The sequence below is a fragment of the Cannabis sativa genome, chromosome X (genome assembly GCF_029168945.1).
Source record: "Cannabis sativa cultivar Pink pepper isolate KNU-18-1 chromosome X, ASM2916894v1, whole genome shotgun sequence".
Lineage (NCBI taxonomy): Eukaryota > Viridiplantae > Streptophyta > Magnoliopsida > Rosales > Cannabaceae > Cannabis > Cannabis sativa.
In genome coordinates this window covers 12,780,819-12,797,926 of record NC_083610.1, presented here as the reverse complement: position 1 = coordinate 12,797,926, position 17,108 = coordinate 12,780,819, and the positions used below count along the sequence as shown (strand labels likewise).

General features: G+C 33.2%; 2 protein-coding genes and 1 long non-coding RNA gene across 11 annotated transcripts; 1 reads left to right on the top strand and 2 right to left on the bottom strand.

Moving 5' to 3' along the window:
• The first annotated feature begins 1,341 nt into the window (after positions 1-1,341).
• LOC133031692 (flowering time control protein FCA-like) lies at positions 1,342-8,558 on the top strand. 3 transcript variants are annotated; one of them, XM_061105228.1, is made up of 14 exons: positions 1,342-1,818; positions 2,036-2,106; positions 2,289-2,367; positions 2,680-2,762; positions 2,872-2,938; positions 3,494-3,561; positions 3,819-3,885; positions 4,372-4,451; positions 4,626-4,690; positions 4,803-4,862; positions 4,947-5,217; positions 5,468-5,632; positions 5,719-5,915; positions 6,426-8,558. In XM_061105228.1, exons 1-13 carry the CDS (start codon positions 1,767-1,769, stop codon positions 5,875-5,877), a joined length of 1,287 nt encoding a protein of 428 aa, XP_060961211.1. In that variant the 5' UTR covers positions 1,342-1,766; the 3' UTR covers positions 5,878-5,915; positions 6,426-8,558. The 3 variants fall into 3 exon arrangements, with proteins under 3 accessions (XP_060961211.1, XP_060961212.1, XP_060961210.1); XM_061105229.1 differs by having other exon boundaries at positions 1,349-1,818; positions 2,045-2,106; XM_061105227.1 differs by lacking the exon at positions 2,036-2,106 and having other exon boundaries at positions 1,349-1,818.
• A 1,041-nt stretch (positions 8,559-9,599) lies between these two features.
• LOC115712780 (uncharacterized) lies at positions 9,600-12,107 on the bottom strand. Of its 7 annotated transcripts, none has more exons than XR_009684773.1 (5): positions 11,969-12,107; positions 11,407-11,578; positions 10,829-11,229; positions 10,172-10,717; positions 9,600-9,970 (listed from the first exon to the last, which is right to left on the bottom strand). It is a non-coding gene; the product is annotated as an uncharacterized LOC115712780 (long non-coding RNA). The 7 variants fall into 7 exon arrangements; XR_009684775.1 differs by lacking the exon at positions 11,969-12,107 and having other exon boundaries at positions 10,172-10,484; positions 10,603-10,717; positions 11,407-11,891; XR_009684778.1 differs by lacking the exon at positions 11,969-12,107 and having other exon boundaries at positions 10,172-10,297; positions 10,603-10,717; positions 11,407-11,891.
• A 260-nt stretch (positions 12,108-12,367) lies between these two features.
• On the bottom strand, positions 12,368-13,937 carry LOC133032035 (WRKY transcription factor 23-like). The gene is made up of 3 exons (XM_061105849.1): positions 13,077-13,937; positions 12,711-12,854; positions 12,368-12,596 (listed from the first exon to the last, which is right to left on the bottom strand). The coding sequence occupies exons 1-3, from the start codon at positions 13,685-13,687 to the stop codon at positions 12,368-12,370; spliced, it is 984 nt and encodes a 327-aa protein (XP_060961832.1). The 5' UTR covers positions 13,688-13,937.
• Between the last annotated feature and the right edge of the window lie 3,171 nt (positions 13,938-17,108).

The following is a 17,108-nucleotide window of genomic DNA, read 5'->3' as shown; positions in this document are numbered from 1 at the left end:
TTTATTCACTAATTTTTTTTTTTGAATGTAATGACCAAGTTCATTGACACATACTTTTTTTTTTAAGAAAATGTGTTAGTATTAATAAGAAAGTTAGACCACTAGGTCATTACATAATAGGTTCGAAGGTAAATCGAAAGCCTCCAAATAATTGTACACATTGTGGATAAAAACCCATTTAGTCACATTATGAGCAAAATAATTACAAGACTGAGCAACATTAGAAAAATTACAATCTGCAAATAAAGAAGAAGTGCTTAAACAATGTCTTGAGTAGTTTTCAATTTCCCATCGAGATTCCACTCCATTAAGAGAATTGATTGCCACCCGAGAATCACTTTCGACAATAACAAAATTTTGCCTTTTCTTCGTTGCCTTCTCCAAAGCCAAACAACAAGTAGCCACCTCGCCACACAGAGCATCTATAAAATCAAGTCTTGAGGTAAACGCCTCACAAAACTATCCCTTGTGATCCCTAGCAACAACAGCAATGCACATAGCCTCCATTCCTACTCTAACATTACAATTCAGTTTGATCCAATCAAGCGAAGGAGGACTCTAACCATTCATTAACACATACTTGCTAAATGACTATACATGCCAGAGACAAAAGTAAACTAATCTATTTTAACTAGATTATCTAACTAATCTATTTTACAACTACATTAGAAATCCGAATAACGTACTTGCAAAATCCTCTGAAGATCATATAAACATTTAGTTGTCATTTTAGTTTAATTACTATATGAAGGTAAAATAAAAAAGAAAAAAAAAGTGAGGTTGTCTATTAAACTGTTTAAATCGTCAAATCGCCCGCATTGTTAAAAAATACGTTTTGAATTCTTTAGAGTGTGGTCGTAGTTTGAATTTTTTTTTTAAATCGTGCGATGCAGTACGGTACAGTTTACGATTTTGAATTGTTAATATGCGGTTCAAATCGTACCCTACCACCTATTATAAAAATGACAATTTTTATATTTATTTAGGTGCAATATTTGAAGGCTCAGTCCAAAGCTCACTAATTATTGTATTGTTAAAATTTAAAACTTTTTTTTTATATTTATTTTTAAGCTTTATAGTATTTTTGACATGTGTTGCTCAAGTTTTGTTATATTTGTGATAGTTTAATTATTTGGTGATAGTCCAAACTACAGAATTTGCAACCACACTATATTTTCAATGCAGTTTCTATAATTTTTTAGTTTCACGGTACGAGTTCAGTTTGAGAAATTAAAAAAACAATATTTGCGAGTTGGTTTAAAAAAATAGTAAAAAGCTGCACTACTCACACAACCCTAAAAAAAAAGTATAACAAAAAAACGACAAGTCGTCTAGTGATTAAGAAAAAATAGGAAGCGGGAAGAGTCTTTGGGGAGAAAGAGTTCTCGTCTTCTTCCTTTCAAGTGTTTTTCGAATTCACTCATCCCAATCTTACTCTGCTTCACTCTGTAATTTAGGGTTAGGGTTTCGTAATAGCTCAAATTACTCAAGAGTTAGCGAAGCTGGAGAGGCAAAGAGGATTCGGCGACCACCAGGTCCAGGATTCTCACCGCAATTTGCATCCCGGGACTTCCACTTCCTCTTCGTCTTGGTCTTCTGGTGACTTTCACCATAATCATCAACCCTACTATCAAGACCAGAGTTTTAATGATCCCAATTACAATAACACTCACCAGTCCCACTACTACCACCATTCCGTTCGCCCTGACCACCACTCAGGCCTCTTCAATGGCGCCATTACCTATGGTTCGGGTCATCACGTGCCGATGTCTGAACGTAAAAGGAGTTGGTCTCATTCGAACAGAGGAAACTCGCCAGGTTTTGTATATATATATATAGTTCATAGCTTCTACATTCCATCTACTCTTTTGCCTTCTCCTTTCCATAACTCTTAATGAGAGAAATACTGCAAATAGTCTTTTTCACTTTTGTCTTAGAACTCATAGCTTATGTGGTATCACTATATTTGGAATTTATGTTGATCTATGTTGTTATAAAACCTTTAATTTGTTTTGTTTTTGTTTATGTTTTTAAGATCGAGTAGATGGTTATGGTCTTGCAAAACTTTATGTTTCTCATATTCCAAGAACAGCAGTTGAGCAAGATGTAAGTTATAACTAAATAAAGATTGATTTTTGAAGAATTTATTCAGGATACTGATTCACCTTGAACTTCCATTTAATGTTGATACCAGGCTATAGTTCGAAGACTTTAATTCAAATTCTGTTGTATGTGCTACTAGCTCTGCTCTAACTATTAAATGTTTGGACTTTGTCACTGTATTTTAGATCCGTCCCCTGTTCGAACAACATGGAAATGTAGCTGAGGTTATTCTTTTGAAGGATAGGAGTACAGGCCAACAACAAGGTATATTAGTGTTCATCTTTGATGCCTTGGTTAGTATTGTTTTTTATTTTCTTATATTTAGTGAGACTTTTAAGAGCACTATTTAGTTTCCTAATTTTATTTTAAATTATATGTTTCACCATTTATTCAGGATAAAGTAAATTAAATCGTTATTAGAAAGCAATGATTTTGCTAGTCTCTATTGTTTTCATTTTTCATCACATTCTGAATTTCATTAGTCGTGGACTAGGATATGCCTTGTAGCTGCCATTATTGTATTGATGTTGCATATGGTTACTCCAGGAATGAAATGGATGTAGTTTTCTCTTACAGGAAGCTGTTTTGTGAAATTTGCAACAACATTTGAAGCGGACAAGGCAATTGCAGCTCTAAACAATCAACATTATTTTCCTGGGGTGAGTTAAAGCTTTATGGTACTGTACATGTAGGATATGAACACTCTTGTTGCCTGTGTTCACATCAACTTAGTTATTGATATAGTTTTTCTGTGCTTACGTTTTTTAGGAACAAGTACCTATTACGGTGAAGTATGCAGGCAAGCCAGAAAGAGAAAGAGAACGAGAACGTCATGGTATATTTCTTATCTTTGAGGCAATGCATTTCGAGACCAATTCCATAGTACTGCCTATATATGATTTCATAGTTAAGAGTAGGCATTGGATCTCATGTCGGTAACTACTTTTGTCTTGCACAGCTCATGTATATCACATTAATCAACATTTATTATATCTTATACAATCAACTCTTTGCGAGGTGCTAAAAGTGCTCTAAAAATATATTTTTATGGCTTCCTGATGAATGTGCGAACAACTGGTTCTTTACTGGATTTTGTATATTTGATGGAAATGCACATCCAATAGGATCCTGGAGGGGTAGCTCTAGCCTCTAATTGTCAGACATGTGGCAAGCTGAGGTTTGACACCCTCCCTGGGAGGGACACTAGATATAATTTCTTAAGCCAGGGTTATTCAGGATTCCTAGTTTCCGTAAAGAATTGTTTCCATATATTAGTGATTTGGATTTTCTTCAGTAATGCATTTGGATTAGTATAGCTGCCTCTTGATTTTTCATTGCAACAGTATTACTCTTTGCAGTTGTTTATCATCTTAAAATACATCTTATGTAGGGGCACCTGATAATAAAGTGTTTGTTGCGATGTTAAACAAGGAAGCTTCAAGGGAGGAAATTATGGAGGTATGCTCTCAACAACTATAGAATGTTTTCCACAAAATAATTATTTTGTACTTATGCGCATTTCTGTATTCATTATTAAAACATCAAAATGTCTTAAAAAATTCATATAATTTTTCTCTTTATATATATACTGATGAGACCACTGTCTCACATGTGGAATACATATTTTCATTCACTTTTAAATTCAATATTAATTATTTTGCGCTTTCATGTTACAAGTTCTGTTTTTTATTAATTAATTTGTTTTTTTTGGCCAGATATTCTCTCCATATGGTTTTGTTGAAGACGTCTACATTATTCTTGATGAAATGAAGCAAAGTCGTGGTATGTTCACTAGAATGAAGTACTTTTTTTTTTCATGCCTTAAAAACGAAGTAGCTCTTGAATTCCTTTCCCATGTTGAGAATAGATATTTGTGGCTCAATATGTTTGCAATGTACGGCAGTGGTGGATGTCAAATAAATAAAGTCAGCATAGCATCATTCGATTTGCTCATTTAGGTTAGGAAGTTATCTGCTCCAATCCAATACGTGTATGTACTTAATTAAGGCTTTTCTTATAGGGGGAAATCAATTCTGAAAGAAGCACGATATACCTAGTAATTTGTTCTATCTGTAGAGGATAGTCAATTATAAATAAATGATGAGTTCAAATTCCAAATTGTCTCTTGCCTGAGTGCATTGGTGGTGCAATATTTTACCATTCCTTTCTATTGTTATTCTATACAGATTTTTGGTTGAATGTATTACTGAGTGTAGAGAGTTGATTAATTATATTTTATATGTTGACATCTGGTCCTCTTTTTTTAAGGATGCGGGTTTGTTAGATTTTCTCATGCAGACATGGCCGCCACAGCAATCAAAGCATTAAATGGAACTTACACTATGAGGGTAACTTTTTATTATTTTTTAATTTTTGTTTTATTATTTATGGATATATGAACTGCAATGTGCAATTCACATTGTATAATTGGAGGCATCTATTATCTATTTTTTTTTTTTTTTTTTTCGCAAAGTCATCTATTTTATATTCATTCTGTTTTTTTTCCCTTGGTGTGGCTGAAGGGTTGTGATAGGCCATTAGCCGTACGTTTTGCAGAACCTAAGAAAGTTAGGAATGGAGAAGGAAGGTCTTGTTCTGTTCAACTAATTTGCGAACTTGAATTCTTCATACCCTTTCCTCTGTTTTCTTAACTTATCTTTTTACTCGGTGTTAAGTGTTCCATTTAAATTTCCCTCCAGGAACAATAAGATGTTTAGTGGAATGCCCTTTGGCCCCCATTCTCATGAACCAGTTGTTAGGTAACATTTTTCATGTTACTTCCTTTTATAAATTTTTCCTTGTTGAATGCATTTAAATTTTATTTTTGTGGATATATGTACCAGGACAACAACCAACCTGGGTGACTCCATGGTGGGGCATAACCGGCCTAATGCACCTTATCTTGCACAACTTTTCTCGTTAACGACACAACCACAAGCAGTTTCTTTGGTGGCAAACCAGGAACCTCTACAGTTGCCGCAGATGCAAAATATAAAAACACCCACTCAACAATTTCAAGGTGAAGTTCATGATTTTCCAAGGCAGTTGCATCTGATTCAACCTTCGAAACAAACGCTAGAGCAGCAAAAGCTGTCTCAGGCTAGCGGACAATCGGTATTCCAAATCAACAATAATCTTGGCTAGTTAATTTACAGTTTTTTCAGTAGTGCATGTTATGTGAGGTTTTTAATTTATAGTAATTTCTATCTATATGCCCCTTTTTGGTGTTCATTTGAGTGTGGCCAGAAGAGTGCTGCAAGGGGTTTATTCAGTAGAATGTCATATTTATTCCTTCTGCATTCATTTTAAAAAGAAAATAAATCAGAACTTTTTATATGTTATTTTAATGAAATGTTTAATGCAGCCTCTACCAACAGGAAGCAGTTCCCAGGAAGTTGCTTACAATATTCCCAGAGCTGCAGTGCTTGCAAATCCTCAGACACCCGAACTTCCAGAATGTGATTGGAGTGAGCATACCTGCCCTGATGGGCATAAGTATTATTATAATTGTATCACTCGTGAAAGCTTGGTATGCTCTTTTGCTCATCCTTGTTTATTTTTCTTAGACTCGTATCTGTAATTTATGAGGATAAGGACTTGAAAATTAATCTGCAGTGGGACAAGCCCAAGGAATATGGTTTGTTTGAGGAACAGTTAAAGGAGAGACAGCAGCAAGCTGCTGTCCACAAGCTTCAGTCTTCTTCATTGGTTCTCTCTAAACAGCAAGCTGCTCAAACACAAGAAAGTCAAAGTCAAGCTCATGTTCCCCCTTAAAAATCTTAAACCTAGAAAAACCTGCTCTATCTGCACAGGTGCGTATTAAAATTATTTATGTTCCATTTTCAGTAACTTTTCTGCTGATTTATGAACGAGACATTTGGAACCGTAAAGACTTTGTTAAATAATCTTTTCTTTTTCTCCTCTCATATGCATAGCTATTAGCCATGACAATGTGACATATCTTGTTAAGGTTGGTCTGGGATTTCAGGAAGAGTTAGTTTAATTTACTTGTTCACATATCAGTAATTTTTATTTGAATACCCTCAATTACAACTTGGACTGGTTATGATTCGGTGATTGACTTTTTTTTTTCTTTTTCGGGTGTAACGTGACTACAATAATATTTGATACATAGTTTTAATTGCATTCCCATTCTTCTGTGTCTAGCTACCCTAAGAAATTTTGATTAGTTTATTAGATGTCTTGATATTGATTGTATGGTAAAATTTGACACCATTGACCAACTGTTGCTTTTTTTAGAACTCTTAATTGTTTGATTTCCAAATGACTAGTGGATTCATTCTAGAGATCTGATTGTGTAGGAACTTATTCATGTTGAAGTACAATGACGGCAAGTTCATGGCATTTTGCAACCAGTGTTTTCGAAGGTATCTGGTGCATCTGTGATTGATCTTCTTGAACCACTGAAATATTTATTTAGACAACAAAAGAGATGGTTCTGCAGTGCTTTTATAAAATCACTGTAGTTGGTGTTAACACATAGAGTGATTGTCATCTGAAGCAGCTCTCTTTATTTCCCCAGCTGTTAATTTCTGATATAGAATAGTTTTAACAATCCAACTATGAAGTTCGAAGATCATCCTGATTTCCCTATTTTCCTGTCTACCTGTATTTTATTTTACTTTATGAATAGCATTGTTGGATAAAAGGAGTCTTTTTGGGTAAATACCATTTATGTTGATTACTGTATGTAAATCAGTAAATGTAGTCGATGTGGGGTCTATCATGGTTAATATGTAACACATTTTTCTTATTAATTGATGTTCAGCAGAATGGATATAAAGAGATAGATTCTCACCCTTTTTCTATTTTTCGTTTGTTTGTGTTTGAGTTTTCATTTCTTGAATTAGAGAAGGAATTTGCGCAGCATTCTGAGTTGAGAACTATGGAGAAAGCTTTAAAAGGCATGCATATTAGGTTCAGGTAGAAAAAATTGGCCTTAGGTTACATGTGCTGTTCAATGTTTCTTATATTGTATATGTTTACCTAACCTGCTCGGTTATATATGCATGCACATATGAATATTTTAAAGTGACCTTAATTAGTTTATTATAGAACAAAATATTCTCGTTGTATTTTCTTTCAGATTTGGATTCGATGTGTTAACAGAGATATGTCATATAAGCCAAAATGTATGAAGCTCCTCTCAAATACTTAAAAGCAAATGATACTATCTTTCTTGTCTCTCTAATTATTATTGATTATTTATTGTTATGATGTCTTTAACTTTCATTCAAATGAATGCTTCTCAATTCTGCTAGGTGAGGTTGTACCTGTTACTATGATTGTTTTACTAACTTATAAACCTTTTGGAGGTTGCACTTATTTGGCTTTAAATTATAGTCATCATTGTGCCAAATGGGTTCAATAGATAGGTTTTTAAGAAACTCATGATACCCTGCAATTTATTTTTTTCTTGTATTTGATGACTATAGTGGTGGTGGTTCTGTTTAGATTGATAAGACCGACTTTGATGGCCATAATAATGTGTACGAGTTAATAGAGAGAGAGGCGCATAATGGGTTATGTAGTAGTAGTGTTTTGCCTTATGGGATCGATCCGCAGATGATGATGATGCTGCTGGTGTTTGACAATTTCACATGGCTGACGAAAATGCTAAAGTGGATTTGAGCCATAGAAATGGAACATAAAAGGTTCCCATGTCTCTATCAAGATCCTATTCGAGCTTTAATGTGGAGGGTTAATTATTTAATTAATTTATTTTGAATGTGAAAGGGAGGGTTGGTGACCTGTTAGTTTTCTTAGCGTTCTCAACTAGACCATCATTCAATGAACCAAATCCACGAGTGGATCCAATGGTATAAACGGGAAATAAAGGCATTTATCTAACAGGATAAAAGTGGGTCCCATTTTGGGCAGTGATTGGAAATTTTTATTTATTTATTTTGACCAAATGTGCAGAGAGAAAGAGGAGTGTTGTGGCAATTACTCTCGAGGTAGCATTAAATTCTCCACACCAAAAATCTGAGAGTTGTATGTAAACCCCTTTCTCTGGAATTGTTTCTTTCTTCTTTTTTTACAGACAAAAAGAGGAAAAGTTAATAAGGGGTCCTAAAAAACATTAATTGCTGGATAGAGAAACTCCAACCCTCACACAATCGAATCATGACTCTCAATGAAATCAATGCACATTCCTTCAACACATCAAAAACAAAGATATAGGACAAAGGAGCGGTCAGAAGAAATTAATTATAAGAAACCCACATTTACTATACTTGTTATCTATCTTTATTTACATAACCCCAAACCCCACATTGCTCTCTACTCTCTAGTAGTATACCCCTCCATTACTTTTCCAAAAAAAGTAATATAAAAGAAAAATAAAAATAACTAGCCACTACCAGAGCTGGATTAATCAGAATCAGCATTTGGGTAATGTATATATAAAAGCAAAAAAAAAAAAAGGAAATAAATCTTTAATTCGGATCAGACCCAAAAAAAAAAAAAATTACCACCACCGGTCAGCAGGAAAAGTACATATACCAGTAGTTAATGGGGTTTTGCATATCTGAACTGAACTACATAACTATACCAACCATTAATATATTATAGAATGATAAGTAGTATATAGCTAATTGATTATGAAGCTGGTAGACTATATAGTTACTATTACTTCTAGCTAGTTTGTTCTCATATTGGAGGGGACAATATCTTGAAGAAGGCCATGGTCTGTGATCAAAGCTGGAGCTGGTGAAGGGTTGCAAAAGCGCCTCTCATGTAGAAAAGCAACTGCTGATGAGTTTGTTGTTATGCCATTATTATTATTATTATTATTATTATTATTATTATTATTATTATTATTATTATTATTATGGTTAGAGGGCAAAGAGAGTGATGATGATGATAACAAATGATGATGATCAGTCATGAAGTGATACTGTTGAGGCAACTGGCCGTGGTGTCTAAATTGAAATGGCATATTGGTGAAGGCTGCGGCTGCCACCGGAGGAACTGCGGCGGTGGTGTCACTACAAGAAAAAACATTTACGATAACACTGAAAAAATGTAATTAAATGTATTTTATAACATTTTAGCAACTGTTAAGACAGCCCATGTAATTAAAAGTATTGACATTTAATTACATTTTTTAAATGTAATTAAATAGTATTTATAACATTATTTTAGTGTTATATATTATAAATAGTTAACATTAATTTAGTGTTATGATTTTATGTTACATTTATTGATAACATTTTCAAAATGTAATCATATAAGTTTTAATTACAATATTATTATGTTATATATAAAAAAATATTATATTTTAATATTGTTATAATTTTTTAATAATAACATTTTTTTAATGTTATCATTCCCCTTATGTTATATTCATTTAATAACATTTTAAAAATATAATCATATACTTTTTCATTACATTATTATTATTATGTTATATATTAAAAAATATTATATTTTAATATTGCTATAATTTCTCAATAATAACACTTTGATCGAAGTACAAAATAAGATGATAAATCTAATATATTTCTTATACCATCAAAATATTCAATACATGTATCACAAATGAAATTTGGTCCAAGTACAAAAAAACATGATAAAAGCTCATGTAACGTTTAATAAGTCTAATAAAAATCTATTTGTAACATTTATCATTAATTACTAATTGCAGATATTCATGTCTCTTGATCATGTCACTATCTCGATCACCAATAGCAATTAGCAGCAGACCTTGAGAGAAATAATGTTCTGGATAATGACTTTTTCCACTTAGAATTCTACTGTAATCATCACAGCAAAACCACTTGTCCTTTGGGAGTTCCAGTAAGATACACAAAACTTAGTAAGAAGATACTCAATTGGCAGGAAACTGGTAAAACAGATTGGAAAAATAAATATATTATGAGTTTGGTCGATGCCAATATAAAAATCGACTATAAGTTGGTGATGTATACATGTGTGGGAAATATTATAGCTACTCAAACATATATTCAAACTCCCAAATAGATATATAAATATATATATATATAAATATGAGTGGAGCGGGAGAAAAAGAAGATAATTTGAATACCTGATAGTGATTCTACCGGCAAAGACGAGACCAGAGAGAAATTGAGATTCCAATTCATAGCATGCCATAATAATTTAGTCTGTAATGTTAGGTAATTAGTGCACCTAGAAGGACAGAAGGAAAGAGCTACAAATTCAATCAAGCAAATTGATCAGATTTTTTCCATTCAATTCTATTATCCAACCAATAGCTGGAATGAAAGGCAAAGAAACTCCTAAAGCTAACTACAAGAAGCAATGCAATGAATATGATGTATCTTTCATAGTAATGTGACCAGTTTTCATGATTGAAACTAATTTCACGTTTCCTGCAACTTTGAAAGAAAAAAGAAAAAATGTGAGTACTTATAATTATATGATAGTACATTGACTATTTGAAATTACCCCAATATTTTACAGTTGAAATAAGAAAACAAAACAGAAAAATCTTACATTGGTATACAGAGAATACAGAGTCCCCCCATGAAATCCATCTGGTGATGCTTCCTTAACAATAACACAAGTACACCTTCCTATATCCATAGGCAATGGTCTGCACATTCAGGACCTGAAACAACAACCAAATAAGAACCCCAATTCATATCTCAATCAAAGAAGAAATCATCTTTTTCTTCTTATACTTTTTGTATATTTATTTAAAGAAAAAAAAAACACTGACTTATTAGGGAGAGTAGACCAAGAAGAAGCAGGAGCAGCCTCAGAATCAGAATAATCCCATATCTTCAAAGAACTAGAGTGTTCTGACTCACTAGGCTCCCATGTTTTGAAAGCACCAAAGGAGTTGTCATCACAGCTCACAACCAGAAATTAAAAATAAAAAATAAAAAGTCTTCCCACAGCATTAAAATGTATACAACTGAGGCTCTCTCCCCATTACTTGAGTATAAAAGAGAAATACCTCTCTTTTAGTCACGTCTATGCCTGGTACTGGATCACTAGACACCACTTTTAATCTCTCACAGGGGTATATTATCAAATTAATGTTATTTTCAGCCTCAGTTCCATTGGCCTGAGAATACGAATTCTCAATCGATGATCTTGTGTCTTCTGTTGGAGAACCTGCATACGTCAATGAGTATAGCACTATATTCAGTTGTCACTCTCTAAATTTTTACTATGCATCAAAGTAAAGCAGTGTATTTTTATGCTAAATCTAATCATGCAAGTGAAATCAGCTTCTTCTTTTCTTTTTTAGTTAGAACTTAAATCAACAAACTTAGGATCATAATTAGTTACCAGGGCTACTACCACTACGAGGAGATTCAGAAAAGAGTTTCCTGGCAGTTGGAGTTGAAGTGGACTGGGAGCGACTGACAGGAGACTTCCAATTTGAGCTTGAACAATTAGGTGCAGGAGATGGACTTCTTCCCTGGCTATGCGAACAATTTGAGCTATGCGAACGATATTCCTAGATCATCAAATCAATTCAATTCAACAAATTTTGTTCTAATTAGTATAATAGAACAATTTAACTTTGATGAGCAATTCAATACAAAATACTAAAAATTAATATGAACAGAGAGTAAAGCCATATATATACATACATATGTAATACATATATGTATATAAATCTCTGACCTTTTGACTATAAAAAGTCAAATAATCTCTGACCTTTTGACCTTCAACCAATTTAAGCTAGGAAAATCTCATCTTCATCAATGAAATCAAATTAACTCAACACAACAGAAATTGAGCAATTTTGTTAGTAAATTCTGTTCTTAATTATTCGAATTAGCATTAATGTAATGCTTAACAGCTTCTCTAATATCATCAAACTCATAAGAACTCTCAAACTTACTCAGTTCACAATCGCCGCCGACATCGTCAACGAAGGCCTGAACAAGAACTCCATTCTCCGGCTGCAAAGAGTATTCTCTGTTTCCGTCTAGTTTATCGAGAACAAGAGAAGCGTATTCTCTCAATCCAGCCGTGAAAACAACAACCTCGAATTTATCGTCGTTTTCCCTAAGGTATTCGAGCAGTTCATCAACTCCAGGTCGTTTCAATACGTAGAAATTCAGATTTTTGGAGGCGGATCTGGCATGGAATGAACCAGAGTCTCGTCTACCGTACGACGAAAATCGAAGAGAGAGATGGGGAGAAGAGAGAGAAAGAGAGAGATTGACAAAAATTGGGGATTCTGTGATTTTGTCCAACTATCCATTTATTTTTAATTTAGGTAAGTCCTTAACATTTATTAATTTTTTTTAAGAGATGGTAACGTTTTTTTTAAAGTGTTATTGTTAAATGTAATAAAATGGTAAAAATGTTGTAGTGTGTGGTGGTGGTGAGTAGGACGAGAAATGAGTGGGCTTGGATGTGTGTGTTGGCCTTCATAAGTAGTGACCACCACACTTGGGTCTGTAAACGATCTCTCAACTCGTTTCTTCACATTACATGAGGCACTGGTGCAACGATAGTAACTCCTATATACATGCATACAAATTAGTATAATTACTTTTATTAATTAATTTTGTTACAAAATAATGTTATTGAGTATTGTTCTTTTCATATGTATATACAATATATATATACAGTACCTGGGAAATGGGCTATTTTTGACAGCTTTTTGACCGTACTTCCTCCATCTGTAGCCATCTTCCAAATGATCAACCTCGCTCTTAGTCATGAACGCAAATCTGGGTTCTCTCTGTTTCTTTTGATTTGTTTTCTTCGCTTTCAACCTTAATTATATATATTCAACGAACATTAATCAATACTCAATACTATTAACTTTTCAATTGATCATATAAAGTTTTTAAAATTAAAATTAAATCCCCCTAAAAAAGGAAGATAAGAGCTAGAAACCCCACTTTTTATTTTGATCTAATTTAATATGAAAGCTTCAAAAAAGAAAAAAAAGAAAAATAATCTGATAAAAACTATAAATATATATATATACTGACTGTTTATTGGTGGTGGTCTTTGGTGGTTGGTCTTCTCCTTCTTCTTCGTCATCATCTTCTTCTTCCTCTTCTTGATATTCTGGGTCTGCAGCTTTATTATTATTAGTCTGTTCTTCATTGAGAGCATCGGTACTTGAAGCCGAAGAAATGGAGGAAGTGTTTGGCGTTGCAGGTTGATTATTAATGTTATTATTAATATTACTAGTACTATTCAAGCACGCATCCGAATTGATGACCACCTCTTTTTTAGGAATAGCCATTAAAGGATCATGATCAGTACTAGTAATATTAGTAGTGGTTGAAGTTGGAACAGTATTGGTAGAAGCTAATAAAGCTGGAAAATCAAAGAATGGCGAAGGAGCAGGAGGAATATTAGTAGTAGTGAAGTAGTCATGGACCCCCAGAAGCTCCATAAACCCTAAGTTGGAACCCTTATTATTTTCACCTCCAAAAAACTGATCAGCAGTAGCCGACTCAAACATTGGAAAATAATTAGAACCGTTTGATGAGATAATATCAGAAAGTGATGATGAATTATTAGAAGATCCCTGCATCATCATCATCATGTTGCTGCTATCTTTTGTCATCATCATCTTCCTCTTCATCTCCATGTATAATAATCTTTCATCAACGTCCCTTAAGTACTAGCCTTGAAAAAGAAAGAGAGAGAGAGTATGGGATCGATAGTGGTTTATTATATATTCTCTGGGTTTGGAAGAAAATGAGAGAAATGAGAAGGAAGGCATATATGAATAGAAAGAAAAGGTTGACTGGTTATTGTAGGTCAAGGGTTTTGTACGGACGAAAACAAAGCCGGTTGCAAATATTGAATCAAAAATATTTTAAATGCATGGTTTTTTTGGTTTAGAGTTCCGACAAAGTGGTCGACTCGACTCGACTCGACTAGACACTTTCATACGTATAGTTTTGACCACTTCATTTTTCAAAACCCATGTAAATTAATAGTATATATAATATATACACTTTATATATACATGTAGTGTGAACGGGGTTCCATGGCACGTGGGAAAGTTACGGCAACAAAAGAAAAGGCTCGTACGTGTGATGAAGAGATGAATCATCTGAAGATATTTTACTTTTATTTTTTCCTTTATCTGAAAAATATGGGTTACGTATTTGTCTCTCTTGTTTATTTCTTTATTCTCTTTCTACATTACTTTCTTATCTCTTAGTGCACTATATATATATATATATATATATATATTTAGCCATATTTTATATATGTATAATGATGATGATCATATATAGTAAGCAGAAGAATCACTTTCAAACCAAAAGAAAAAAGAGACAACATAAAAGGGAATGTTTTGTGCCGATCATATATATAGCTAGGTTTCATTTAACAAATTAAGGTAGCTAAAATATTAATATATATAGTTGCTTAGTAATTATATGTATTAATAATTTAACGATCGATAGATCATCACACTTTTTCCAGGCCAGGACCTCTTTAGTCTTTTGAACACTTATTTATTATTTCATAATTTAAAATTTTAATTAGCTATAGCTAGCTCTCCGGCTATTTAGTGTCTAGTGTGTACACTACGTACACATAGTATTATTTTTTAAAATTTTGACTACTTCAAAGATGTGATAAGATTGGAATATGTAACCAAAATAATAATATACATATAGTTAACATAATGGGATATAATGGGGTCCCATAATTATTAGTTAAATTGGGTGGATTCTTAATTAATTAATAATTAGGATATATACTTATTATTTATGACAATATTACTATATATATATCTAACATTTTTTGTATGTATGTATATACATATGATATATGTATATATACGTGATCAAGAGATCTTTAATAAGACCATAATCATAAAAAAGGACAAAGTATATATAGAAGCATCTATAAAGGGTCATGTGAACTCACGTTTATAAACTATGTTCCATGCGTTTGAATATTTGATATATATTATGAGTCGGTGGCCGTGATAAGTGTTCTTTTTCCCTTGCGGCCAAACTTTGAATATATACATATATATCATACATACACCACAATTAACTAAAGTAAAAAGATAGGAAAAAAAAAGGCTAATCTTTCGATCTCGATCTCTTGTCTGATGATCTGATCGATCTTTTTTCTTCTTTTTCTTTTTTTTTTTAGATGAAAGTTTTTTGAGCACACATGTGTGGGCGCATGAGGCGCTACTATACATGGACAGTTTTCGTGTACCTTTGCATGCTTCCATTTATGTTTTTTGATTTAAGATTTAAAATTTGTGCTAAATTTAATAAAAAAAATGAGTTTATACTATATTTAGCTCAGTAGTTATAATAATGTACAAGATTCTTTACAAAAAAAATTATATTTAGTGACAACTTTTTGGTCACAAAATAAATTTTTTGTGCATAAATGTGATTTTTTGTTACAACAAAAAGTTACTTGTGACTAAATATAATATTTAGATATAATTTGTTGTGGATTTAGTTTTAGTCACAACACGTATTGTGACTTAAAATACATTTGGTCATAGAAAATTGTAATTTTTGTGACTACTACTTTTAGCTACAGAACTTTTAGTCACAATATAATAATGCTAGTTTATAATTAGTCAAAAAAAAATTCACAATATAATTATGCTAGTTTATAATTAGTCAAATAGCTTATATACAACTTGGACTCATATCATATGGCATCTTCTTAATTATATTTTCCTCCATAGAAGACATGGATAATGAACTTAATGGGGGCTACACATTCTTCAGCAAGAGGCCAGTGATTATGAAGGCATATGGGATCCTGATACCAATTTCAGGAAGAAAGACATACAGAAGGTTCCTATATGGATTCAAATTGAAAACCTGGAATTGAAATACTGGGGCTAAAATACTCTGTTCAAGATAGTAGGATAGATTGGAGACCCTATACTGGTGGATGAAATTACCAAACAAAGGCAGAAACTTACTTTTCCAAGAGTACTTAATTATTGAGGTTTCTATGAAGCAAGATCTACCAGAGAAGATAGCATTTGAAGATGAACATGGATGCATTGCTTCAGTGGGGATTAAATACGAATGGAAGCCCACCATATGCAAAAATTGTAATGGCCTGGGACACAACACTGATGATTACAGGAAAAAACAAGGGGTTCAAAAACAACAGCAGTGGGTTGTGAAAGAAAAAAAAAGAAGAAGAAAAGAAAGGGCCTACAGTGGGTTCTGATGGGTTTCAACTAGTTAGCAAAGGTTGGAAACCAAAGGGGAAAGTGCAGGAGGAATGTGCCAGCACAAAGAATGCATTCAACATTCTGCAGGAGCACTCAGAACAAGATGATGCTAATGGTGTACAGTCAGGTTTACAAAGCTCAGAATAAGATACGATAGGAGGAGGGAGAGAACCTCCTCTACAAAATGGATAAATTACTAGCATGGAATGTCCGAGGAGCCAACAACCAACAAAAACAAAGTTTGATCAAGCAATTGATTCATTCTCAAAATGTTGGTCTTGTTGGTATTCTTGAGACAAGAGTCAAGGCTTCCAAGCTTGGAGCCTTGTACTCTAATGTTTTTCCTGGATGGTGTTTTACGAGTAACATAGCTTGGCACAAAAGAGGGAGAATGGTAGTAGCATGGAACCCCAATACTTTCTACATCAACATAATCAAATGTACGAGTCAACTGATCCATCTTCACGTCTCCACTATGGATGGTAAGAATTTTCTTGTTACATTTATCTATGCTTTCAATGATGAGGATGGTAGAAGGGATCTTTGGCGAGATTTAAGCTCTCTTACTACTCAAGATGCTTGGGTAGTTTTGGGAGATTTTAATGATATTTTAGAACAAGAAGAAAGAGTTGGTAGTAGGGTGAAAGAACATAATTTTTAGCCTTTTAGAGATTGTGTTTCCTGTTGTCAATTGGAAGACATTAGAAGCAGTAGAAAATTTTTTACATGGTGTAATAAGCAACATGGAGGTGATCGAATTTATTCTAAATTGGATAGGGTAATGGCTAATATGAAATGGATAGATATCTTCCCAGGAGCTGAAGCT